Here is a 25,225-nt window from a genome sequence, read left to right on the forward strand (position 1 = left end):
CCCCGCCGTGGCTTCCTAGAGCCTGAATCCCTTCTCTGGGGAGAAAGCGAAGGGGACCTTCCAGGAGGTGGGCTTCCTGGGGGAAAAGGTGGGGGTGCCTGTGGTGGGAAGGACGCACGGCCTGAGGACCAGAGGGTGCGCCCGTGTGTCCCTGGGCCTGTTTCCGCACCTGCAAGACGACATGAGAGCCAGGCTTACGGTAAACACCCGGTGCCACTGCCGTGAGGTTCCGCTGAGGCCTCGGCCGTCTCGGGTACCCGAGCACCCCGTCTCCTGAGGGGCTGAAACCCGCAGTCCCGGGGGGAAGAGGCCGCCCAGGGCCAGCAGTTCAGTTCCCTTGGCCCCTTGCAAGCCCTCGCAGCTCCCGGGGCAGGCCGAGGGGCGGAGGGGGGAGCGGGGCTACGGCAGCCCGGGCCCTGCTCCCGTCTTCCCCGTGGCGGGCGGGCGGTGTGGGGCGCTGGCCCAGGGGTCCCACCGACGGCACGTGCCCGGCAGGGACAGCACCAGGGAAGGCTCAGAGCCGAGCCACTACCCGGGCCTCCCCCCCGCCCCGCTGCAGTCCCTGGGGACATTCTCACGGGACACGTCCCCGTGCCTCCAGCGGGCACCCTAGGGAAGTCGTGCAGGCGGCCGGGGCCCCGAGGTTCTGACATCGGAGCCCCCCGGGGCCCAGGAGTCCATGCTTCAAGCAGATCCTCGATGTCCCAGCCGGGGCCTCGCCTGCACGTTGAGAAGCACGGCCGCCTGGCTCTGTGGGCCTGGGGCAGGGCAGTGTGGCCAGGACCCTGTCCCCGCGGACCCGGGGGCTTGGTGAAGGACGCCACCAGGTGGGGTGTCCTGGAGCTGGTTTCCCCCCGCAGCTCGGACTCAAGCACTGGGGTCAGAGGGGCCCCCCATGTCCCGGCCGGGTGGGAGGCGGGACCAGGACGCGCTCCCAGGCTGCTCCGCTTCCACGGGCCGCGTTCGGAGGCCCAGGCTGAGTGGGGGGGGGGGCGGACAGCGACCCCAGCGGGCCCCAGGGGCTGCTCCCCGAGGGTGGCTGGCAAGGACAGGGCAGGCGGCCCGCGCTCCGGCACCAGGCTCGGGGTGGCCGAGCGGCCAGAGGCGTCCGTCCCTTCCCGGCGCTGAGGCCCCCTCCCCGCGTGGGCACTGCTGGCTGCGTCTCCTGCCCCGCCGGCCCGTCCTTGCCCCCAAGCTGTCCTGCTTGTGAAGTGAGAGGATTCCTTTCCCGGGAGGTTCCAGGAGGTGGAAGGCAGGCGGCAGGGGGCGAGCCAGCGAGACGGGGACCCTGTGGAGCCAGGCGATGCGGTGCTTGGAGGGCAGGGGCTGGACCCTGCACCCCAGGACGCTTCGAAAAATGGCTAAAGTGGTAAAATTCGCGTTTCTGTGGATCATTACCACAATCTTAAAAGAGGAAGAGGGAGAAGCAGCAGGAGGCGCCCGTCCCTTCCCACACCCGTCCCTCCTTCCTGGCCCGCGCTTCTGCCCCGGGAGCCACGGCCCGGCCTTCGGAGTGGACGGTGGACGCGGCCCCGCCTCCGACACGGACTCCACACCTCGACGTCGGGATTGAGCAGCAGCCGAGAAGGCAGCGACCGTGTGGGGCCCCCACGCGGCTGACCGGATGCAGGCTTGAGGGGGCCGGGGGCCCAGGTGGGGTTCAGGGGCCCAGCGACCTGCGCAGCCTCCGCAGCTCTGGGGCTTCGGCGGCCGGGGGTGTCGCATGAGGGAGAAGGGACACCATCCGGTGTGAGCCCCTGCCAACCGTCACCTGGGTTTGGGGAAGGGCCCGCGGACAAAGGCGCCTGGTCCCCTGAGCAGCCTCCAGGCACCGTCTTTGGGGGAAGGTGCACGGTCAGCAGGGAAACCCGTCGAGGGGGCAGCCGCCGCGCAGTCGATCCCTGAGGGTTTTAGGGAATCAGTGACGCACCCGTCCGCTCGCCCACTCGCACCACACCACCGTTCCCGGTCTGCTGTGTGTCGGGATTAGGGGTGACGGAGAGCGGTGGGTGTCCCGTGGGCCCCGGTGGGGTTTGGGGGGTGGTCGCCGTGACGTGGTGCAGGGCCGCGGGGAGTGATGGATGGTCCAGGTCCCACAGGAACGCCAAAGAAGGAGGCCCTGAGCCCCGGTGGCGTGGGGACCTTCCCGGAGGTGACACCTGAGCAGAGGCCACCCAGCAAGGCCCTCGCACGCTGCTGGGGTGGCGGGAGGACGACCGCGGGGCGGCCGGGGACTGGGGGCTGGGGGCGCGGACATCACGCAGCCCAGGCGCCGAGGCCGCACGGGAGGCCACGCGGGCCGGAAGCGGGCCGGGGAAGACCGGCGTCCTGAGCTCCGGAATCTTCCCTGCTGGGGGACGGCAGGCGCTGGAGAGCAGTAACCTCGGTGCGTCTCTCCTCTCTCCTCAGACCGTGCTGCGGATCGTGGTGCTGGGCATCTGGGACTACATCGAAAACAAGATCGAGGTAAAGGCCGGGGGGCCTGGGGCCGGCCGGGCAGCTGGAAATGCCTGGGGGGGGGGGCATCAGAAAGGCCTCCCCCCCACCGTGCAGGCGCCCGGCAGCAGGTGCCGGGGAGGCGGGCGGGAGCTGGGGCGCGGGGCGCAGGCCGACCAAGTTCCTGGCAAAGGGACCTCAAGATTCTGCTTGAAATTCTGCACGATTCGAAGTTATTCTTGAATCATTCGGAAATGCTTTAAATCAACTTAGTCCACGCGAAAGGGCCTCATGGTCAGGGGCCAGGCGGGAAGGCACCAGGCGCCGCTCAGCCTCCCATGAAGGGTCTGGTGCCCGCGGGCTGGGGGCGAGGGGCTCCGAAGAGGCAGCCCGGGATCGGGGAGGCCAGGCCTGCTGTGGGGACAGAGCTCCTGGAGAGGCTGCTTTGCCTGAAGCTTCCGGGACGTCCGGGAGGCGGCCCAAGCCACTCAAGTCCACTTCCTCTCACAGGTATTCGATGGGGCTGTCATCATCCTGTCCTTGGCCCCAATGGTGGCGTCCACCGTGGCCAATGGGCCCAGGAGTCCCTGGGATGCCATCAGCCTCATTATCATGCTCCGGATCTGGCGGGTGAAGAGGGTCATCGACGGTGAGTGGTCCACGGGGCTCAGCAGACCCCGCAGGCGGCTGGTGGCCGGTGGCACGTGCCAGGCAGCAGGTGGCAGGTGCCAGGCAGCAGGTGGCAGGTGCCAGGTGGCAGGCGGCAGGCAGCCGGCGGCAGGTGGTAGGTGGCAAGTGGCAGGTGGTAGGTGGCAAGTAGCAGGAGGCAGGCTGCAGGTGGCTTGTGGCAGGTGACAGGTGGCAGGTGCCAGGCAGCAGGTGGCAGGCGGCAGGCAGCCGGTGGCAGGTGGTAGGTGGCAAGTGGCAGGCAGCAGGTGGCTGCTACAGACCCTGGACTGGCCAGCCCAGAGAGGAGACAGACGGTTGTGATACAGGACAGGAGGCAGGGGCAGCCTCCGGGATTGCGGGACGACAGACCAAGCGTGTCCTGCTCACTCTGTGCGGGAGCTCAGGGACCAGGCCCACGTGTCACGTGCAAACACTCGTGTCTGGACGGCCCACACGTCACACGAGAACGTAAGCAGGGCCGCCCATGCTGGGAACCCCGTTGGGACGCATGCCTGCCACTGCCCGCCCCACCCCCCACACGGGCTGACACCTGCTCTGCCCCGGTTGCTCGCTTGTGGAGGCGCCACCCCCTGCGGGCCCACCTCCCCCTGTGTCCAGCAGCGGGGATGCCATCCGAGCCTGTTTCTGTGGGAGGTGCTGGCTTGGATCGGGGCTTGGCGGGCGCTGCAGTCGGCTTTAGGGTCTCCACCCCCGGGTCCGCGCCCTCAGACGCAAGGGCCGCCCTCCCCGCTGAGCCTCACCTGGAGAGCCCTGCCCCGACCTGGGTGCTGCCTCTACTTCCAGGAAGTGCTGGCAGACCAGGGTGTGTCCCCCGGAGGAGGGGCCTGGGTGAGAGAAGACTGGCACCTGGTCCCTGTGGGACGGGGAAGAGAGGGGTCCTCGGGATGGGGAAGAGGGGCCTGGCGACGGGGAAGACGGGGTGGGAGGTCTGGGGACAGGGAAAGGGGTACCAGGGACAGGGAAGGGAGGAGCCTGGGGACAGGGATGGGGGGCCTGGGGACAGGGAAGCCCGGGGCCGAGTCTGGGCTCCAGGGGCGTCCTCGGACCTGCCGCCGCCCTCAGCCAGAGCAGCACAGCCGCTGCGGGAGCCTCTGGGACGTGGGCCTGTGCTGCCCGCCAAGGCCGGTGGCCGCGTGAAGGGACAAGGCGCCACTGAGGTTGTGCGGATGACGACTGCTGACCTGGTTTTACGCAGCGAAGCCCTTGTGGTGCAGAACCCGCTGCAGCTAGCAGCCCTGCCCGTCCCCCTCCCAGCAGTGTGGCTGGGGACCTTCCTGGCTCCCAGAGCAGGTGCAGGCGCCGGGGTTGGGCCGCGAAGAGCAGACTGCCTGGTATAGACTCGACGGTCACTCCGGCCCTGGACCTTGGTCACGAATGTCGGAGCTGTGGCTGTGGGGGTATGAGGCCGGAAGGCCAGCCCCGCGCCCGCTCAACCCTGGCGGGGTGCCGGGCCCCCGTCCCTCCCCTGCGCCCACCCACGGGCCCGTGGGCTGTGGGGCCTTGTCGGGGGGGCAGCTGCTGACCCGGAATCCTCATCAGGCTGCAGTGTGACTGGCCCAAGCCCGGGAGGCCCAGGCTGGGAAGGCTCTGAGAAGCCCTCCAGTCCCCTCCCGACATTTGACAGGTGGGGACACTGAGGCCAGGACCGATGGGGTCACGCAGCAGAGCGGCCGCGAGCACCCAGCAGGCTCCTGACCCATCCACCCGGCCCAGCTGCCCAGGCCCTGCTCTGGCCCGTCCATGAGAACTGCCCCCTGCAGAGGCGAGGCCCTGCTTCCCTCTGCCCGCCCCTCACATCACGCCCTCCAGCGCCCCGGGAAGGCTGAGCAGCGGCTCCCACGTCCCTGACGGGTGCTGCAGGGCCGCTGGGAGCCTTGGGAGAGGGCCCGCCGTGCGGGCGGGCAGGCGGGAGGCCCCTTGCTTCCCTGGCCCGGGTGTGAGGGCATTGGCAGAGACCAGGGAACCCCGAGGCAGGTGCGTGGCCACATGGGCCGCCCTCAAGGTCAGAGGAAACAGCAAGTCTGTGCTGTCCTCCCTGCGGGATCCGTGCGGCCAGAGAGCCCTGCAGGGTGGGGGCCGCAGGGGCTCAGCCGTGCTGCTTACCACCCCCGCAGCCGGGCGCCTCCTGCCTCCTCCTCTGGGCGCCCCTCACGGGGGACCACGCACCCGTGTCCCGTGGGGTCTGCGGCCTTTCCCTGAGCAGCCGTGTCCGCTGGGCTCCCCGGTCAGCTTGTGTCTGACCTCACTCTGTTCTCTCGTGGCGCTGGGCCCCGCAGCGCAGGGGCCACGTTCCCTTCACCCGCCCGTCGGAGGCTGGACGTTCGTTCGCGTCCACTCTGGGCCGCCGTGAACACCCACGGGCGAGCTGCTGCGTGGGGGGTGTTGCTGATGCTCTTGGGAGCCCAGGCAGGGACTAGCCGGCCCGGTGGCTGCTCTGTGCTCCGCCACCTCAGGGCGCGCCCGCCGCCTTCCACAGGGCCCGGGCCCCTTGGAGGCACCGCCCGGGCTCCGGGCCAGAACCCAGTCTGCCGCCGCAAGGGGCGAGGACAGCGGGCCGCCTGCCACCGCGGCTCGGGGCCAGCCCTCTCATAGCCTTGGGTGCAGGGTGCCCAGCCCACACCCCTGCACCCCGCACCCCCGGGAACAGCTCCCGGCCCAGCCCTGCCCACACCCTTGCACCCCCGCACCCCTGCACCCCCGGGAACAGCTCCCGGCCCAGCCCTGCCCGCACCCTTGCACCCCTGCACCCCTGTATCCCTGCACCCCTGCACCCCTGGGAACAGCTCCCAGCCCAGCCTGCCCGCTCCTGACAGCGCCGTCCGTGTCTTCCAGCTTACGTCCTGCCCGTGAAGGTGGAGATGGAGATGGTCATCCAGCAGTACGAGAAGGCCAAGGTCATCCAAGACGAGCAGCTGGAGAGGCTGACGCAGATCTGTCAGGAGCAAGGGGTAACGCTCGGCCGCTTCCCGTTCTGTCCCGGGCTGGGGGCCGGAGCTGTGGGGTCCCTGGGGACACACGGGGAAGCTGAGGCCCGGGCGTGGGTCCCTGCCAGGGATCATGGGGTCGGATGGGGTCGCAGGCCGTCCCAACAGGCCGCAAGCCATCCCATCCTGCAGCCCCGGGCCCGCACGGCGCCCCCGGCCTGCTCCCCCCACCGAGCAGGATGCTCCCTGGCGGCCTCACCCGCAGCCCAGCCCTGGCTCCTCCGCCCCAACGTCCCTTGGCTGAAAGAGCTGGGGCGGCTGGGACACGTGTGCGACGTCAGCACACGCGATCCCTAGAGACGTCCCACAGGAACTCACACACGGCCTTTAAGGTCATCTCCTCGGACTGTCAGGGAGCCAACCCGGTGTCTACTCTGGGGACACCACGGCCTTAGTCTCCGCACAAGATGTGCGACAGGAGACCTCAGGGGAGCAGCCCCAAGCGGCACAGCATCCATGGGTCCTTGGTGTAGACTGAGGTGACCACAGGCCTCGGCCCCTCGTCACCAGGCATCCGGCCGCCAGCACTGCCACGACTGTGGGGAGGCCCCCACCCCCATGGAGCCCCGAGTGACTCGAGGATGGGGGCCCCCAACACCCAGTGCAGCCTGGTGCACGTGCGCCTGGCAGGGTCGCGGGGGCTGGAGTGATGGGCGGCAGGCCACCTGGAGGGGGCGGCAGGGCGGAGGGGGCAGGTGAGGCGCTAGGGCGCCTGGCGCCGGGCGAGCTCAGGCCGTAGGAGGACCTGGAGGCGGGCCTGGGGGGCGGCTGACCCGGGGCACGGGCCGGGCTGTTGGGACAGTCAGGTTGGAGCTTCCGAGGGGCCAGTCCGGCTGCCGTCAGAGGAGGGGTGCGGGCGCAGGTGCAGGTGCAAGGACGGGCTGGAGCGGGGCCACCGGGGACAGAGGCCTGGGGGGCGGGGCAGACGGATGCCGGGGGGATGTGCCATGCACCGGCCCCGCTGGAGCCTGGACAGGCGGCTGCGTCCACCGGGTGCACGGCCACCACTGCCATGTCTCACAAGCCTCCAGCCCGTGGAGAAGGAGCTGGCCCACGGTGACTTGGGCCACGGGGCCGGGAGCGCTCAGGGTGACCCCCCAGCCTCCAGCCAGGCCGTGGGGGCCTCTGATCCAGCCCCGGGGAGACACCCTGGGGGTCCGCGCAGGGAGGAGCTGATCTGTAGGTGTGACATCTGGAAAGGAGACAAGAGGCGCCTCCCTAATCTAAAAAATGCCCGAGGGCTGTCATCTGGGATGGGCTGGAAGCGTGGGGCCACGTGGGGGGTGGGGGTGGGCGCGGGGTAGCCGGGGTGCTGCTCCCCCAAGCTGGGCGGATGCCTCTCAGCCATCGGGGGGCCGGGGCACAGGGCCTCGGGGGAGCAGTGCTGCCTCACAACGGGCCAGGGATGCTCGGCATGAGGGCCCAGGCCCAGAGATAGTTCAGCCGACTTGGGGCAGCGCCGGGACCCGTGTGGCCCTTGGTCCCCCGACCCGGCCTGTGTCCCCCCTGCCCACACCCGCCCCTCACCCCATAGGTCAGGCAGGCGAGCAGCGGTGGCTGCCCAGCTGAGGGTGCGGGGGCCGTGCACGTTCCCAGCCATCCCCGAGGGTCGCGTCCATGTCATCCTCCCGCCCATGTCCCTCCTCCGAGCTCGGCGACCACGCGCTGCCAGCCGGCACCACGAGTCCTGAGCGCCCCAGCTCCCTACCCCCCAGGTCGTGCACGGGTTCCGACCTGAGGCCGCGTCGGGGTCTGGGGCCCACGCGCAGGGCCATCATGTGTCCCTCGGCTCCTCCTGCCCGTAGACGTTCCTCAGGCCTCCGCTGCATTGGCTGATGCTGGGCCTGGGCTACCGGCCGGGAATTCACAGGCTGCCCGTGGCCGGGGCTCCTCTGAGGCTCTCCTCACGCCCAGCCTGGGGCTGGGGCTCGGGGACGACGGTCAGCTCACATCCCGCCGCCTGCTGTCAGCACGGCCTAGCCCGAGGTCGGAGGCCGGAGGTCGGAGGCCCTGCCGCCGTCGGCTACCGCTTGCTGGAGAGGCTACTGCTCTATCCGTTCCCCCTTCCTCCGAGAGCCTGACTTGCGTGTCCACGCGGCCCTGCAGACCCTCCCTGGCGACGTGGTTTGCTGGCTTCTTCGGGGACCACCCTGTAGGTCGCCCCTTCGGCGCCAGGTGGCGGCCCGGTTCCTACCGCGGCCCAGAACCACCCTGTGGTAAAGGGAGGGGTCCTTCGAGGGCATTGGGCCCAACCCAGACCTGCAGAGGGAGGCAGTGCGAGGCACAGAGGAGGGGTGGATGCGCTCCCATTACACGGCGGCGGCGGGGACACTAGGACGGGAGCGCTGGTATCTCGGGGCTTGCCCCGGGCGGCTCAGGGCAGGCCCACGGGATGCGGTGCTTCCCTCCTCCCTGTCACCTCTTCTGGCTGCGGGGCTCACCCACCCTTAACCGATTCCTGCTGGAAACCTGGGGCCCGCGGAGGAGGGGGCACTGCGTTGGGCAGTCTCCCCTGTCCCTCCCCTGCCCGGCCTCCGGCACCTGCTTCCATGCAGCCCACCCGCGGCGGGGCCAGAGCAGAGCCTCTGCTCGCGGGTCCCCCCTGCCCTGCACTCACCCGTACGTGGCTCTTGGTCCGGATCCTGGCCGGGGGCTTGGTGGGCGTTGACGTCGCTGCTGCACAGGCAGCCTCTGAGGTGACATGCCACTGTGTGTCCCTTGTCTCCGCGCTTCGGCCTCACAAGCCCCAGCCTCGTCCGATGCCGGGGGAGGCCCGTGCGACGACGTCCTCCGCTGGTCCAAGGAACTGCTGCCGAGGCTTCATGTGCGGCTGCATCAGGATCCTGCTCTTGGCACGAGACCCATCCCGCAGTCCCCCCGGCACCTGCCCCTTGCCCTGTGAGCTTGGCCTCTGGCCAAGTTACTAGGGTCCCGCCCGGCTCACACCCAAAACCGACCTCTTTCCTCCGCTATGGGAGCGCGGGTGGGACCGTGGATGGAAGCTCCCTTCTGTTCCCTCAGTACCCTTCACCCCGAGACCGTCAGCAACACGCGGGGGCTCGGGTGACGAGAGGCCCTGCCCACACGGAGGCCCCGGGCACCTCCCGAGCCCCTCAGGACCCTGACCAAGGCGGCCCCTGGGGCGCGGCCTGCAGGCACACGGCCAGCCAGATGCCCACCCGCTGCCCAGTCTCCCCCGTAAGCCCTGGGCCTCGGGCTCCTTGGGAAAATGGAGGCAACGGGGCTTACGTCGCAGGCTGCGGTAGGGATCGCTAACTCAAGCGACACCCGAAAGCCTGGTCCTCCGGAGTCTTTCAGTGAAGGCGGAGACGGAGACGGAGACGGAGACGGAGAGAAAAGCAAGAGCACGTCATTTGCGCGAGGGCCCACTAGCGAATAGGCTGCCTGCAGCTCCCGGACCTGGAGGGACCTGGAGGGACCTGGAGGGACCTGGAGGAGCCTGGAGGGACCTGGAGGGACCTGGAGGAGCCTGGAGGGACCTGGAAGGACCTGGAGGAGCCTGGAGGGACCTGGAGGGACCTGGAAGGGCCTGGAGGGACCTGGAGGAACATGGAAGGACCTGGAGGGCCTGGTGGGACCTGGAAGGACCTGGAGGGACCTGGAAGGGCCTGGAGGGACCTGGAGGGACCTGAAGGAACCTGGAGGGACCTGGAGGGACCTGGAAGGGCCTGGAGGGAACTGGAGGAACATGGAAGGACCTGGAGGGAACTGGAGGGAACTGGAGGGACCTGGAGGGACCTGGAAGGACCTGGAGGGAACTGGAGGGACCTGGAGGGACCTGGAAGGACCTGGAGGGACCTGGAAGGGCCTGGAGGGACCTGGAGGGACGTGGAGGAACCTGGAAGGGCCTGGAGGGACCTGGAAGGGCCTGGAGGGAACTGGAGGGACCTGGAAGCTCGAGCGCTGGGCTGGGCATTAACCCCTTTAAAGCTGGACAGACAAGGCTGAGACGGGCCTGTTTCCCAGGACACAAAGCCTGTGGTTCCGGGGCTGGAACGCGGGGCCACTGGCCATTAGCCTGCCCAGACATGGGGGGCCTGGGCGGTCACCGTAGTGGGGAGTAACACAAGCCACCACATCAAACAAATGCAGAAACCGCAGCGGCCTGGCCCCGGGGCCTGTCGCTCCCACCGCGCCCACGGCCCCTCAGGCCTCCCTCAATCAGCAGTGGGAGCAGAGGTGGGGGTGGGGGGACTGCGCTGCTGGCCCCGTATTGCAGGTGGGACCCAGATATGCAGTCACACTCAGGGCACCAGAGGGACCTGAGGAGGACACAGGCCGCTGGAATGAGCCCTCGGGCTCCCACGTTCTCTGCCCTTTTCTCACCTGGGGGCTCCCCCCGCCCCCGTGTGGTCCCAGTGGCTGAGGCAACTCTCCCCGGCCCTTTCCTGGGAGATACAGGATGACAGCCTTGGCACCAAGCAACAGGCACCTGGCAGACGTGACATGTGCGGGGTGGGGGGCCTCGCACCGGGGGCCTGTGGGGCCTTAGCCCCCGTCGGGGGTGGGGGGTGGGCGCTGCCCCAGGCCCCTGGGGCATCCTCACCTTTGAGGCTGGGCCGCCCCCTCCCCTGGTTGTCAGGAGCCTGCAAGCCGCGGGGAACGGGGCCCACCCTGGTTCTGGGGTGCTGCTCCAAGCTGCCCATCCCAGAGAGGCCCCGCTTTTCCCGCAGAGGCCCCAAGGCCGCAGCTCCGCACAATGGCCTTTGTCACCTGGATTATTCGGGAGGGAAGCGTGCGTCCTCAGCTGGGGACGCGATCTGAAAAGCTGCCGAGAGCTCTAGTGACAGGCCGATTCAGCTGACACAATTAGCCATCAGATGAATGACTTATGTGATCCTTTTGCCATAATTTAAATTTATGGCCGACGACCAATCATCCTCACGACGGATGGAAGGGGGCCAAGGTCGGATTCAGCTTGCCCAGCTCCTAAATCATTACTTTGCGACCGTCTCCTGATTTTTATTGTCACGAACAACGCGAAACTGACGGCAGTAAACACCGGCCACCACCCCGACAGCGGGCCAGGGCCAGCCACGGGCAGCACGGATCGGGTGGAGTCGCTGCCGGTGCGTTAGAGACAGTTGCGAGCGGCCAGAGCGCGCGCCGGTCAAGGCCCAGGCCTCCCAGGTGTGCTCCAGGGGTCAGCCCCCCCCCCCCCCCCCCGCAGCCAGCGCTAAAAGCCCGCACGCAATAGGGCTGAGGGCCTCCGGGGATCGGCCCTGTTCTGGTGACCTGCCAGGCGTCTTGAGCCTGTGTATTGCTGGTTTTCATCGGACCCGGAAAGTCCTTGGCCACGATTTCTTCATTGACTGCTTCTGTTTCATCCTTCCATCCTCCTGGAGTCCCGCTTGCACATGCCAGGCCCCTGGGTCGTGTCTCATATCTCGTAGACCCGCTTCTCTTCAGTTGCTCTCCTGTTTTTTTGGGGGGGGGTGAGGGGGCATAAGTTTTGATATTTTTCTGAAGATCCGTCCTCAGGCTCAATGACCCTATCCGCTCCTGTGCCCCGTCTTCTGCTCAGAGGATGGAAGTGGTTTCTGGTCACTGTTCAGTGAAGGCTGACGTCCTTGCAACATCTAGCTGTGGCTGATGGGCTCCGCCTGCCGCGGCCTCCCGGACGCCCAGCCCGTCTCCCCTGGGCCCTCTGTCTCTTGGACACACCAGGCCACGCCTGCCATGAGGTCCACCCCGTGTCCGCCTTTGAGGCTGTCCTGGGAGGTCCTCGGCTGCGCCCCAGACACCTCCTCCCCTCCGCCCGCTTGGAGCCACCGAGTACTCACGTCCAAGCCGGGAGAGGCATTTTCATTCCAAAGCACATACCAGAGTTTTCGCCTGAGTGAGTGAATGAACGCAGGCTTGCCCGGGACAACTCCCATACTCTGGGGGTTCGTGTCTCGAGCCTAAGACTTGTTTTAATGTTTGTGCCGATCTCTGCACATGTGGCCTTGGGGCTGGGCAAGCCCGGGCCTCCGGCTGCCTGGCCTGAATTTCAGCGGGACGCTCGTGGGCAGCTCTGTATCGATGACAAGTTATCAGTAATGCACCATCCAGAGTGGCCCAGGAGGCCGTTTGCTGCCCTACGGGCCTGGGGAGCAGCCTTGCAGAAGGTGGGCTAAGATGCCCGTGGGAGGTGCCCCACAGCCTGCACAGGAGGCGCTCCAGCCCCACGGGCTGCAGGAGGGTTGCCTCAGGGGCCCTGCGTGACTCCGAGGACTTGCTGCCAGAAGGGAGGCTTGAGCCCGCTCCCCCTGCACAGAAGGCCACCCCGTAACACCAGCCTCACTCCTCAGCCTCTGGCTTATTGAGGTCCAGAGCCGGCGCCTACACCCAGAGCAGAGTTAGGGCCCAGTGTGTGATCGGGCTCGGGACTTGGCGTGCGAGCGGGTGTAGGGCTCACCGTGTAACTATGGTGGGGCTCAGCCCATGACCGTGGTCAGAGCGTAGTGCATGAGCAGGGTCAGGGCTCAGCATCAAGGCTCAGACTTTGTCTCAGCCTCGGGCTAGGGCTCGGGCTCAGTCTGAAACCACAGAATTGAGCAAAGCTGATTGGCTTCATTCATTCATTTATCAACGACATACTGGGCTCCTTCACTGTGCCCGGCAACCACACAGACCGGCTCCCTGCTCCACGGAGACGATATTCCGTTACGAGGTGAAGGGCCGCAGTGTGTGCGGGGCAGCCAGGTGGGCACACTCCTTCCCAATTCTCTGTGACGTCGTGCGGGTAGTTTGAGATTGGCCACGCTGGAGTACTTAGACCACAGACGTTGGCGTGAACTACACATCGGACCCTTTTTTTTTTTTTAATTTATTTATTTATTTATGATATTCACACACAGAGAGAGAGAGAGAGAGAGAGAGAGAGAGAGACAGAGACACAGGCAGAGGGAGAAGCAGGCTCCATGCACCGGGAGCCCGATATGGGACTCGATCCCGGGTCTCCAGGATCGCGCCCTGAGCCAAAGGCAGGCGCCAAACCGCTGCGCCACCCAGGGATCCCCCCCCCCCTTTTTTTTTTCTTAACCAGCAAAAACTCTCTGTGGTGAGAGAAGCAAAACCAATAGGCAGACCTTAAAGAAAATGAAGTGACCACACATATTTATCCGATCTCCTTTACCAAAGTCCACTAAAATGATAATTAAAAAGCCACAAACACATAAGGATTAAGAAAGTGTCTCTTTAGGTAGGGCCTGTCCATAAGGACAAAGAGGATGGAGATTTCAGTGGATTTGAGGAATTGGACAGTGGACAAGAAAGGGGTAACCCATCCCCCCGAGTGAAGAATCTAGAACTGAAGTGCCTGTAGAGGATGGCGCGGGAAGTGGGCTGATTGTCCCCCCAGGCCCCCGAGAGCTGGGGAGGAAAGGGGCAAATGAGAAGCTGAGCCAGGGGAGGGGTTGCACACCCAGTATGTGGGCGCCTAGGCCCCAAGAGACCCCCCACACACACACACCCTACAAGAATCAGAGGTTTGTCCTCTGGGAACTGATCCAGAGGGTGTGGCAGGTGGGCCTTGGGGGGCCGGGGCCTGGGGAGAGGTGCAGGCTGGAACCAAGGACTCCGTGAAAATCCTCCCCAGCAGTGGTGGGACCCTCTGCCCACCCCGGCCCTGCCCCCAGCTGTGAGCTCTCGGGAAACCGAGTGGTCCCAGAGAAAAATCTGTGACTCTGACCCTGGGAGGTGCCCCAGGGTCGGTCCTGACGTCACTGAAGCTTTTAACTGTGCGTTTCACCGACGCCAAAAGAAAAGTAATAAAACATTAAAAAAGGATTTTAAGACATCAAGGTGGTAAGGACGGTGCAGAGAATTCAAACGGGCAGGTGCGGCTGAGTCCGGGGGGCGCGTCCGTGGGGCGCAGGTGTGAGCCAGGCGGGGCCAGGCCGTGCACCTGCTGTGTGGCCCTGCACCTGTGGACTGGGCTTCCCCTGCGGCCCGGCCCCGCAGGTGCGTGAGAAGCCCTCGGGTGCGAGGCTGCGGCGGGTGCAGCTGCGGGAGGCAGGGGTGCAGGGGTGCAGGGGGGGGTCGGGGCAGTAGCTGGACGTGCGGCTGCACTCGGGGCAGATTGGCCCGAGGGGGTGGGGGGCCGTCGTGCCCCTCCCCCCCGTGCCCCCTCCCCGCCTCCCCCGCCTCTCCCCTCCCCTCCCCCAGGGCGGGGCACGCGGGCACCAGCGGTGCCTCGGGCACGGCTGCAGGTCCCGGGGCGTCGCCCGCACCCACCACCCTCCCCTCCTCCCCCCGCAGTTCGAGATCCGACAGCTGCGCGCGCACCTGGCGCAGCAAGACCTGGACCTGGCGGCCGAGCGGGAGGCGGCGCTGCGGACCCCCACGTGCTCAGCCGCCCACGGGGCCGCTACGAGGTGCTGGAGGCCGGCAGGTGGGCGGAGGAGGCCAGCGGCGTCGAGGAGGAGCTGCCCCCGTCGCCAGGTGAGCGGGCTCGGGTTCCCGCTCAGGGCCAGCAGGGGAGGGAGCGCAGGGGCGGGGCAGGAGCTCAGGGGCGGGGCGAGGAGGGAGTGCAGGGGCGGAGCAGGAGCTCAGGGGCGGGGCGGGGAGGGGGCGCAGGGGCGGGGCGAGGCGGGGAGGGAGCGCAGGGGCGCGGGGGGGGGGCGGGGGGCGCTGGGCGCAGGTGCCTCGGGCGCCCTCGGGCTGCGGTTCCGATGGGGGAGGCGCCCCCCCACCGACCCGGGGCCAGGCGGGGCCGTGCGGGCTTGGGGAGGCAGGTTCCCTGGGGTCAGGCCCGCAGGGGGCAGCGGGAGGCGGACCTGCACCCTCGCTGGGCCCAGGGACCCCGCCCGGCACCGCTCCTGTGCCGTTGCCTTCCGTGTCCTCCCGCCCCGAGTGCGCCATCCCGAGATGCGGGGCAAGGGGTCACCTCCCTCACCCGGAGGTCCCAGTGGCCCCGGCGCCCGGTCCCTGCGAGTCCAGGTGCTCGGCTCCAGGGGGGACTAAGGCCGAGCCCCGGGAGCGGGAGCGAGCAGGTCGCCCCTGGCCCCTCCTCCTCGTGGAGCCGGAGCTCGACCCGGGTCAGGGGACCTTCACAGGGTCACACAGGGTCACACGCTGAGGCCGGCGGCGCGGGGCCTGGAGCCGGGCCTGGAGCCAGCGCGGTGGGGCCCAGGGCCCCCTTCACCCGCGGAGCCAGGTGCCCTGCAGGTGCCCGGCAGGAGGCAGGAGGCGGGAGGAGCCCATGGGTGTGCGAGAGCCCCGGAGGGTATCATGGAGCGGGCGACCACTGTCCTGTTTTGAGAGACTTTCAGATCCCAGACGACAGTTTGGGGCTGGGAGGGGCGACCGTGACTGCGCTGGCCCCACGCGGCCTGGATGGGGAGCCACCCAGCCCTGCCACCTGTATTGGGGGAGCCCTGGGATGGAGGACCCCCCTGGGGGGTCCCTGCCCCCTCCCCCCACACCCGTGCACCCACCCGCTCGCACTCTGTTCCTCAAATAAGTGAAATCTCTTGAAAAGGAAATTCTCCTGCCCCCCTCCCTCCACCTTGGCTGCAGTATCACCTTAGGGCCGGGGCCTCCGGGGCGGCTTCGAGGGGTTCCCTCCTCCCGGGAATGTCCCTGCGTTCCCGCCCATCCCCAGCCAGCGGTGCCCAGGCTCCTGCTACATTATTCCTCCCTGAATTCCAGCGTTGGGTTCCTCTTGCAGCAGCAGCTGGGACAAAACGCAGTTTGGGGGCAGCCGCAGGGCCGTCGCGGGCGCCAGAGGCCACCCCTGCCTTGCTGTCCTTGCTGTTCCGAGCCCTTAGGAGTGTCTGGCCAGCCCGAACCCATGGCCGGCCCAGCCCCACACATCCCCAAGGCCACACCACCCACCCCTTGGCAGCGGCTGCACCTCTACGTGCCTGGCCTCGCACCTGGGCTGGAGGCTGCCCCGACCTGGGGGGAGGGGGGCTTCTTAAGTTGACCTTCCAGCTCCAGGCTCCGGAGGCCGGAGGTCCAGGTCCCGGCAGGGTCGGCCTCCCAAGGGCCGGGGCCTCTGTACTCACTGTGGAGGTGTCTGGTGACATTGGCCTGGCTTCCCCTTCGCGGGCATTCTCCGTGCGTGTCCGTGTTCCCGTTTCCTTTGGTTTCCATGAAGACCCCTCTCACGCTGAGCCCGGGGCCACCCTGCTCCACCGGGACCTCCGCCTACCCCGCGACTTCGGCTACAGCCTCTTTCCGGATGGACTCCGTCCTGAGGGCCTGGGGTCAGGGCGACGGATCCATTTGAGGGATGAGCCTCGTGCAGGTGCCGCATAGGCCCGTGACCTCGCTGCCATGGCCCCCACGCCCTGCGCCCTCGCTGAGGCCAGTGAAACTTCCAGCTGCGGGCTGTGCGGCGGTGACGTCCTGGAGCTTCTCCACTCGCTGCCCACGGGCGGCCCGATGCCCTCCCGCCTAGGGCCCGCGCCCTCGCCCCTCGAGACCCTCTGGGGATCCCGGGGGGACGGGGCCCGTCCTGGCTGTGTCCCCGCTGACCCACCAAGACCCGCCAGTCTGCAGGTCCCGCACCTGGTGCTCGGCAGGCTCCCCGCGGGCCCATAGCTGCTCACGAGCAAAGTGAGGCTCGCAGGCTCAGCATGCTGGGGGGTCCTGCACCCCTCGGAAGCGTCCTGACCTCTGGCCCCGCGGGCCTTGACGCGGCGCCTTCCTTCCCTGGTGCCACCGCTGAGCTCACAGGGAGTCGAAATACGGGACTGGAGAGTCTGCAGACACAGCTCATGGGACAGCCCCGAACGTTCTCCGAGTCCCTGCCTCCCTGGCTCCCTCCGCCCGCTGCGCCTGCGGGAGGAACCCCGAGGGCAAGGAGGGCCACGCAGGGCAGGGTGTATGTGACCAGCTGCCCGGCTGCGGTGGGCAGGGGGGGGTGCTGGCCCTCCTGCAGCGATGGGCGTCTGCCTGAGGTGCTCGGGCCTCCCGGGCCGTCCAGTCCTGTCCCCCATCCCCCCAGTGACATCCTCTGCCTCCGGCCTCTCCGGACGCCACGCCAGCCTCTGGTGCGGGGACAGCGGAGCCAGTGGCCGGGCAGAGGGCGGGAGCTGGGGAGCGACTGCACGGTGCCCGTCCTGCCCTTAGACACCAGGTATGGCCAAGCCAGTGTCCTGGGCCAGCACGGGGGGCGGAGGTGTCGGCTGCTGACCCAGTGCCTGGGGGGGAGGACAGGGCTGGGGGGGGACAGGCTGCCCAGGGGTCGCTGCGGCTCCACGGCTGCCCGCAGGCAGGCTTCTGGGTACCCGGCCGGGCCGCCATCACCCCTAAAGCCTGGGCGGCCAGTTCCTGGTGCCCCGTGTCGCCTGAACACCCCCCAAACGTGTTGCCTGTGCGGCTCAGCTGCAGCGCGGCCACCGGGCACCAGGCACCCCGCTCGCCCCGCAGCTCCCGGGAGGTGGCGTCCAGGCCATGGGCCATGCTCCCGCCACACAATCTCGGGCCCCGGAGAGCGTCCCACAAAACGGCCCCGCCGTGGCCTGCAGGGGCCAGGATGGTGGCAGTCGGGGCACAGGGCCCGGGCGATCCTGATGGGCTGGCCTTATCCCACCGAGCAGGACCGCCTCTGTGGCTGGGTGACCTGTGGTCACATGGCTCTCGGCTCCACTGTTGCCCTCTTGGAATTTTTTTTTTAAGATTGCATTTATCCATGAAACACACAGAGAGAGGCAGACACACAGGCGGAGGGAGAAGCAGGTTCCACACACAGGAAGCCCGATGTGGGACTCGATCCCAGGACCCCGGGGTCATGCCCTAAGCCCAAGGCAGATGCTCCACTGCTAAGCCCCCTAGGTGGCCCTGTCCCCAAATTCCTAAGTGATGTGTGATGGACATGCCGCCTGTCCCCCTCGGGTGCACGATACAATAACTGCACGTCCTGCAGGGCGATCGCCCAGTTACCATCGGTCGCCGGACATACTCACTAAGGGTTTTTCTGGTGAGGAGAACCCTTCAGATTTACCCACGTAGTGACTGTTGAAATGCGCTGTACGTCACTGCTAAGGGCAGTCGCCTGGCGCCGCGTCGCATCCCCATAGCCTGTTTATTCTACGACAACCCCCCCACCTAGCCGCTACTGGGGTGCTCCTGTACCTGTGGGCACCCGGGTCTTAGCGTGATGCCCCCGCACCCAGGCTGCCAGTGCGAGGTGCATGTGGGGCGGACATTCGGCCCCTCTCGGGCCGTCACTGTGGGACACGCTGCGGGACACCCCATGGGACACCCCACGGGACACCTCGTGGGACACCCCGTGGGACGCAGTCACCCCGGGCAGTGCTGGGAGGAACGCGGGGGACACCTTCCAAGTTAGTGTTTTCATTTACTTGGGATAAATGCCCCAAAGTGGAATTGGGTGGAAATTCTATCCTTAACCGTCTGAGGACGCTTGACTCCGTTTTCCGTGGCGGCTGCCGCGGCCGAGTGACTGTTTCCTCTACGTCGTCAATGGCGCTTGTGGCTTCTTGTGTTTTCATTTCATCCTTTTGACCACGGGAGGTGGCTTTGGTCAGCGTTTCCCCGACGGGGGGGGGGGGGGTGACGGGCAGCGTCTCCTCGGTGTACCTTGGCCACGTGGATGTCACCCTCGGAACAGTCTATTCAGATCCTCAGCCCATTTTTTAATCGGTTCGGTTTTTTGTGCTGTTGAGCGGTTCGCGTCCTTGACGCATTTGCGTGGTGGCCCTTCCCCTGGGAGGAGCCGCACCTGCCCTCCCATCCGCTGCGTTGCCTTTGGGTTTCCGGGACGGTCTCCTTTGCTCCGCAGGAGTTTGTGAGTTTGACACAATCCCGATGGTTTATGTTGACTTTTATTCCCTTTGCGTTGGTGTCAAATCCAGCAAGTCCCTGCCAGGACTGATGTCACGGGGCTGACCACCTGGGTTTCCTTCTAGGAGTTTCATAGTTTCGTGTCTCACGTTCAGGTCTTTGGTTCATTTTGAGTTAATTTTGTGTGCAAGCCGACACGGGGGTCCGGTGCCAATCTTTGGCTCATGTGGCTGCGCAGTTTTCCACTCACCACTATAGAAGGGACTGTCCTTCCCCAGTTCTATGTTCTTGGCTCCCTTGTCATTCGTTGGCCGTGTATGCGTGGCTTTATTTCTGGACCCTCATACTTTTTGGACAAGGGGCCCCACAGTTATGCTGCTGGTCCTGTCTCCGGGCCCCAGTTTTTCCAAAATAAGACTAATAGCCGAAGCACGTCTTCTCTGAGAAAGATGGGATTTCAGTGTCAGGCGCAACTCTCACGCCGGGCACCCAGCAGCGCCCCATTCTGCGAGCGCCCCCAGGTCGCCCAGCAGCAAATTGGAACAGGTTGGGGAACGGGAGCCCCGAACCAAGCATCAGGGCTTCCCTCTGGGCTTTGAGGCCTGAGTGCGCGCGGGGGCGGGGTCCTCCGTGGAGGCGGGAAGTCCTGGCCTTGGCCCTGCATGGGCTCGGGCACACTGCCTCCAGCAGCCGACACAGGGCGCAACTGGGGCCTGCACTTTTTTGTTTTTGCTTCTTAAATGTGTGCGTGTGCACGCGTGTGCGTGTGCACATCCTTACCCGCTCCCATCTGTGGCCCTCACGCTGCTTCCACCTCGTGCCTGTTGTAAATAGTGTGGCAGCCAACTCAGGGGTGCATCCATCTTCAAATTCGTGTTCTCATTTTTTTCTGGGTAAATACCCAGTGATGGAATTGTATGGTAGCTCTTTTTTTTTTTTTTTCAAATTTTTTAAAGATTTATTTATTTATTTATTTATTTATTTATTTATTTATTTATGATAGAGAGAGAGAGAGGCAGAGACACAGGCAGAGGGAGAAGCAGGCTCCATGCAGGAAGCCCGATGCGGGACTCAACCCAGGACCTTAGGATCACGCCCTGGGCCAAAGGCAGGCGCTAAAACCGTTGAGCCCCCGGGGATCCCCCGTTTTTTGTTTTTTTTTTTTCGTTTTTTTTTAATTTTTTGAGCCTGGTTTCCAGTGGCCGCGGCAGTTGACGTTCCCACCAGCAGCTCGCGGGGGCTCCCCCCCCTCCCCCCCGTCCTCGCCAGCACCTGCTGCTTCCCGTGCTGTTGGTTTTAGCCATTCTGCCGGCTGTGAGCTGACGTCTCCTTGTGGTTTCTGTCTGTTCCCCTGATGCTGAGGGATGTTGAGCATCTTCTCGCAGGTCTTGGCCATCTGGGTGTCCTCTTTGGAGAGACGCCTTTGCTGGTCCACTGCTGACGTTTTAATCAGTTTGAGTTTTTTTTGCTGTTGAGTCGTATGAGTTTTTAAAAGCATTTTGGATATTGGCCCCTTCTCAAATATGATTTGCCAGGATCTCCCCCCATTCAGTAGGCGGCCTTGTCACCTTGTGGATGCTCTCCTTTGCTGCGCAGATGCGTTTTAGTTTGGTCTAGTCCCAGTAGTTTATGCCTTCGTCTGTTTCCCTTGCCTTAGGAGACATTTCTAGAAAAACGTTACTACCACCAAGGCCAGGGATTGCAGCCCGTGCGCCCTCCTAGGGGTTTCTGGTCTCAGGTCTTTCATGCAGTTTTCTAGGGCCTGGGTTTTTCTTATTCACCCCAGGCCACCTTCTGTGAGCAGCTCCCTTAGGATGAATTGTCTGTGGACATGTCAGCTGGGCCCATAGCTCTGCCAGCGCCGTGAGGCCCCTGCAGCCAAAGCCCAAGGATCACACGAGGGAAGTGACCAGAACCTCCCGGCTAGGCCGGGCCGCGGGGGGCACTCGCCCTGCTTGCCGGGGCGGCCACTGCAGCCTCCACCTGCCTCCCAGGGCCGGGCCGCAGGGCAGGACAGCAGCCACAGCATATGACGAGGCACGCACAGCGGTCCTGGACCAGGCCCCGAGCAGGCCTGAGGCCCCTGCCCAACCCGGCAGGAATGCAAACACACCTGGCACTGCAGGCACGGACAGATCCGAGGCAGCCAAGACAGCTCGTACAGCTGGGCGTGCGTGCGCCCAGCCCCGGGCTGCTGTGGATGTCGGGGCGCCGGGAAGCACAGGCCGCGCGGGGCCACACGCTGCCCCCAGGAGCCCGCAGGAGACGCGGGACCAGGCCTGCGTGTGCGGAGGGCCCTGGAGACCTCCTGACCTCCGCTAGCTCACTGGCCCCCTTAATGAGGAAGGGGACAGACGTCGGACGGCCGCCTCGCTCTAATGCAGTGGCGCTGGCGTCCAAAGGCGGGTCTGAGGCTGGGGCCCTTTCGGAACCCGAGGGCCGGGAAGCATCCCCAAATGGAGGCAAGAGTCCTCACCATCGCATGCTCTGGAGCCTGCCAGGGTCCCCACGCCACCCGTTGGCCCTGATGCCTCCCTCTGTGCGTCGGGGTTGCCCCCACCCCCTCGGGATGCATCATCCTCACCCGGACATTCCTACTGGAAGCAGGCCCATTGGGAGCCCCTCTCCCCACAGCCTTAGGGGTGAGCCACTCCCATAGGCCTCCTCTCAGAGATGGGGAAATAGGACAGAGAGGGAAAGGCTCCTGCCCACGTCCCACGTCCAGCCAGATGCTCCATCGGGACCGTGGTGCGGCCCAGCCCCAGGGCAGATCCCACTGAAGACTGGGAAGCCGCAGAGGCCTCCTCCGCGGTGACGGGAGGGGTTGCCAAAGGGGGGGTCACGACCTGGCCGTGGCCCACACCCCCTTCTCCATCCCGCTGTGCAGGTGCCGCGCCGGGGACAGCGTGAACAGCTACGGGAGCCAGTACTACAATGGGCCCAGCAGTGGTGAGTCTGGGGGCGGCCCACGCGTCCCATCGGGGCGAAAGGGGCGGCTGGGCCTGGCGTCCCCCCTCCTCCAGGGCCTGGGCGGCATGACCACAGCCTCCCTGCCAGCACCGTCCTGCGCTGCAGTGTCCGTGGGCAGCAGCCGGAGCCACGTAGGGAAGGGGCTGCGCTCTACGCCCCTGCGTGGCCGGGCCCCACAGCCCGAGCACCTCTCGGCAAGACCACAGGGGGGGCGAGGCAGCAGCTGGGGCTCGAGAACACCAGGCGTGGGCTGTGCCCTTGCTCCACTTGCTGCATTCTTGCTCTCAGAAGGAGCCTCGGGGAACCCGGTACTTTTCATTTATGGGAAATAGTAGGTTTTAACAGAATCCCCAGGTCTCAGCCAGTGTGTGGAGGCTTGCGGTCCGCAGCCGACTCTCCCGAGTCCTTGCATTCAGGACGCGCTGCGCCGTGAGGCCGGAGTCACCCGGAGGACGTGCCACGCGGTGGGCGGCAGGCTCCTCTCCGGCTTTGCCCTGAGCGGTCGTCTGTGTTCCTCTCTCAAAGCTTCATGCGATGTGCGGACTTCCGAGAGCAGCTCCCCCTGTGCGCTCTCCTCGGGCTCTCGGGGAGCCCCTGCCCCTCTGCACCCCCTGTAACAGCCCTTGGACCTCCCCAGCAGTCCTGGGCCTCGCCCCGCATGCCCCCTACAGGGACCATCTTCTGGGGGGCACAGCGCTGATCATGTCACCCCCTGTTGGCCCCAGTCAAGGCCTTGAATGACCGCCGGGCCCTGAGGCTCAGAACCCCTGTCCTGGCACCTCATGCTTCCTGGGCCAGGGTGAGCTACGCTTTGCTCCATGGCAAGTCACCCCACGTGACCGCCGAGGCCCACGGCCGGCCCGCCCGGGATGCGGCCCTCGGGGAGCCCCCTGTCCTGCAGCGCCGAGCGGGCGGAGCAGCCGGCCACGGCCGCCCTCGTCAGGGTCCCCAGAGGAGTAGCAGAGGATGGGGAGTGGACCAGCGTCCCGTCCTTTCTTGCAGACAGCGGTGTCCCAGAGCCCACCGCGTGCGTAGTCACCACCGCTGCCATCGATGTCCACCAGCCCAACATCTCCTCCGACCTCTTCTCAGGCGACGCGCCCTGCAGCTCAGCAGCAATGGCACCTGCGCCAGCGCCACCTCCAACGGCGCCTCCCGCTCCACGCACAGCTCCGTCCCGCAGGCCCAGAGCCACAGCAGCCGGACGCTGGGCTCCTGCACAGACTGCAGCACCGCCGGGAGGAGGAGGAGGAGGAGGAGGAGGAGAAGCTGTCCTCGGAGCCCGGCCCCTGGCCCCGGCCGCCCCCGCGGCGGACGGCAGAGGCCACAGCGCAGGACCTGCTGTCCTCCCCGTCAGAGGGCCCCTGCCCGCCCCAGAGGGCCTTGGACCTAGTCCCCGTGTCCCGGCCCGGCCCAGCGGACTCAGCCCCGAACAGCCCCGAGCTGGAGCGCAGGCTAAGTCTCTTCAACCAGAAGAACCAGGAGGGCTTCACCGTCTTTCAGATCAAGCCCGTCGTCCACTTCCAGCCCGCTGCCCCCGCGCTGGAGGACAAGTTCAGTCTTTGGAATCCAAAGAGCAGAAGTTACACAGGGTCCCCGAAGCCTAGAGCTCCAGGTGGGCTGGGTGGGAGGAGGAAGCAGCCGCGTGGGTGCTCCCCTGGGCCCCAGATGGCGCGGGGCCCCATGCAGGGCCCCGGAGCCCGCCCAGCCCCCCTCGGGGTGCTGCTGCCCCCAGGGCGGTGTCACCGGGGGAGGCCACATGCCTCAGACCTCAAGGCCCAGAGTGGGCGTCTCCCCGGCCCTGCTCGGGGGGTGGTGCTCACGGCTGGGGTCTTTTTAAACCATTTTTTACAAAAACCAGCCTGTGGCCCAGCCTCAGTAGGGTGGAGCGGGGGCCAGCGCAGCCTCTTCCGTTGCCTTCGTTCCCGGCCCCCCGGCCCCCCGGCCCCTGGGAACAGCACTGTGAGCGGGGTGGGCCAGCCCCACCCCCAGGTCGGCCTCCCGGACCCCGGGTGGAGCCACGCAGAGCACAGACACCACCGGAGCCTCTTCCCCCTGCCCTCATTCTCTCTTTTGGCATGAGCACTTCTGGGGCTTTCCCAGACAAATGGGGTTTTCACGTTCACAGGACACAGGGGATGACTCTGGGTGGGCGGCTCGTGGGGGGAGACAGCCGTTTTGCAATCTTAGCTTTAATAATAAAACCGACTGCACTGAGACCTCTGGGTGGCGGAGGTTTTCCTTTGCGATCGGGGGCCCGGGTGAGGAGGCCACAGTCGCTCTTCTGCGTGGGGGGCAGCCCGGCCCGGTGAGAGGCCACCAGGTAGGCCCGGCCCCCGGCTGCAGCGGCTCCGAGGTTCCCATGGGGGAGGCCCCCACAGCGCCGGCTCTTCCCGCTGAGCGGGCTCGGAAGGCGCCTTCCTTTTTTTTTTTTTTTTTTTTGTCTTGTGTCCTTTCTTTTTATTTAATTTATTTATTTATTTATTTTATAAATTAATTTTTATTGGTGTTCAATTTACCAACATACAGAATAACACCCAGTGCTCATCCGTCAAGTGTCCCCCTCAGTGCCCGTCACCCATTCACCCCCCATCCCCCGCCCTCCTCCCCCTCCACCACCCCTAGTTCATTTCCCAGAGTTAGGAGTCTTTATGTTCTGTCTCCCTTTCTGATATTTCCCACACATTTCTTCTCAGAAGGCACCTTTCTTGCCCACGGCTGCACCTCAGTGGCGAGCCAGGGCCCGCCCGTGGGACTTGGGGCTGCGTGGGCGTGGGGTGCAGGCCCTTCTTTCAGGCCGGCGTCAGCGGCCAGGAGCAGGGGGGCATCCTGGCTGTCCTCCCTCCGCCGCCTCGGCCTTGCAGGGGCCCGGGGCAGCGCTGCCCCCCGGCCCGTCCTCGCTGGCTGATGAGCCGGAGCCCCGTGTCCCGTGCGTGACCCCATGTCCAGTTTCCACCTCGGTGGCTCCTGTCGCCGCAGCTGGAGCCGTCAGCGCCCAGCCTCTCCCAGCGTGTTCACAACGGGGCAGGATGTCCCGGGCTCAGGGTGACAGCGCTGAGCGCGCAGCCGGGGGCAGAGGGCCCGACCCCCAGGAGGCCAGCCGCTCTGGGCCGCAGCCATCCCGGGGGCGGGGGTTCCAGCCCCTCCCCGCAGATGGAAGGTCAGGGGGTACGTGGGGTTCGGGGGACTTGCTGGGGGTCAGATGCAGCAGGGGGGCACCAGGGCTGGGGCCAGCGGGCGTGTAGGGCACATGGGACACGGCCTGGGTGGGTGGGTGGAGGCCCGGCGGCCTGCTGACCCAGCGGCGCCCCCTTGCTGAGCCCCGCACCCCGGCTCCCCACAGGTCACGGAGACCCACCCACCGATGCTCAGAATCACCCCGG

The 25,225-nt window shown here is 66.4% G+C and overlaps 1 protein-coding gene across 1 annotated transcript in view; it reads left to right on the forward strand.

Moving 5' to 3' along the window:
• TMEM266 (transmembrane protein 266) overlaps positions 1 to 24,061 on the forward strand; it is a 92,512-nt gene extending 68,451 nt beyond the window's left edge. The window contains 11 exon segments of the mRNA XM_055320199.1: positions 2,410 to 2,466; positions 2,947 to 3,085; positions 5,959 to 6,074; positions 14,376 to 14,451; positions 14,454 to 14,553; positions 21,335 to 21,340; positions 21,760 to 21,821; positions 22,845 to 22,943; positions 22,946 to 23,079; positions 23,082 to 23,397; positions 23,400 to 24,061. Of these exon segments, the coding sequence (XP_055176174.1) occupies positions 2,410 to 2,466; positions 2,947 to 3,085; positions 5,959 to 6,074; positions 14,376 to 14,451; positions 14,454 to 14,553; positions 21,335 to 21,340; positions 21,760 to 21,821; positions 22,845 to 22,943; positions 22,946 to 23,079; positions 23,082 to 23,397; positions 23,400 to 23,449 (1,155 nt within the window). The 3' untranslated portion in view covers positions 23,450 to 24,061.
• The last annotated feature ends 1,164 nt before the right edge of the window (positions 24,062 to 25,225 follow it).

Source organism: Nyctereutes procyonoides, unplaced genomic scaffold (assembly GCF_905146905.1).
Source record: "Nyctereutes procyonoides isolate TBG_1078 unplaced genomic scaffold, NYPRO_anot_genome, whole genome shotgun sequence".
In the NCBI taxonomy this organism is placed as follows: Eukaryota; Metazoa; Chordata; class Mammalia; order Carnivora; family Canidae; genus Nyctereutes; species Nyctereutes procyonoides.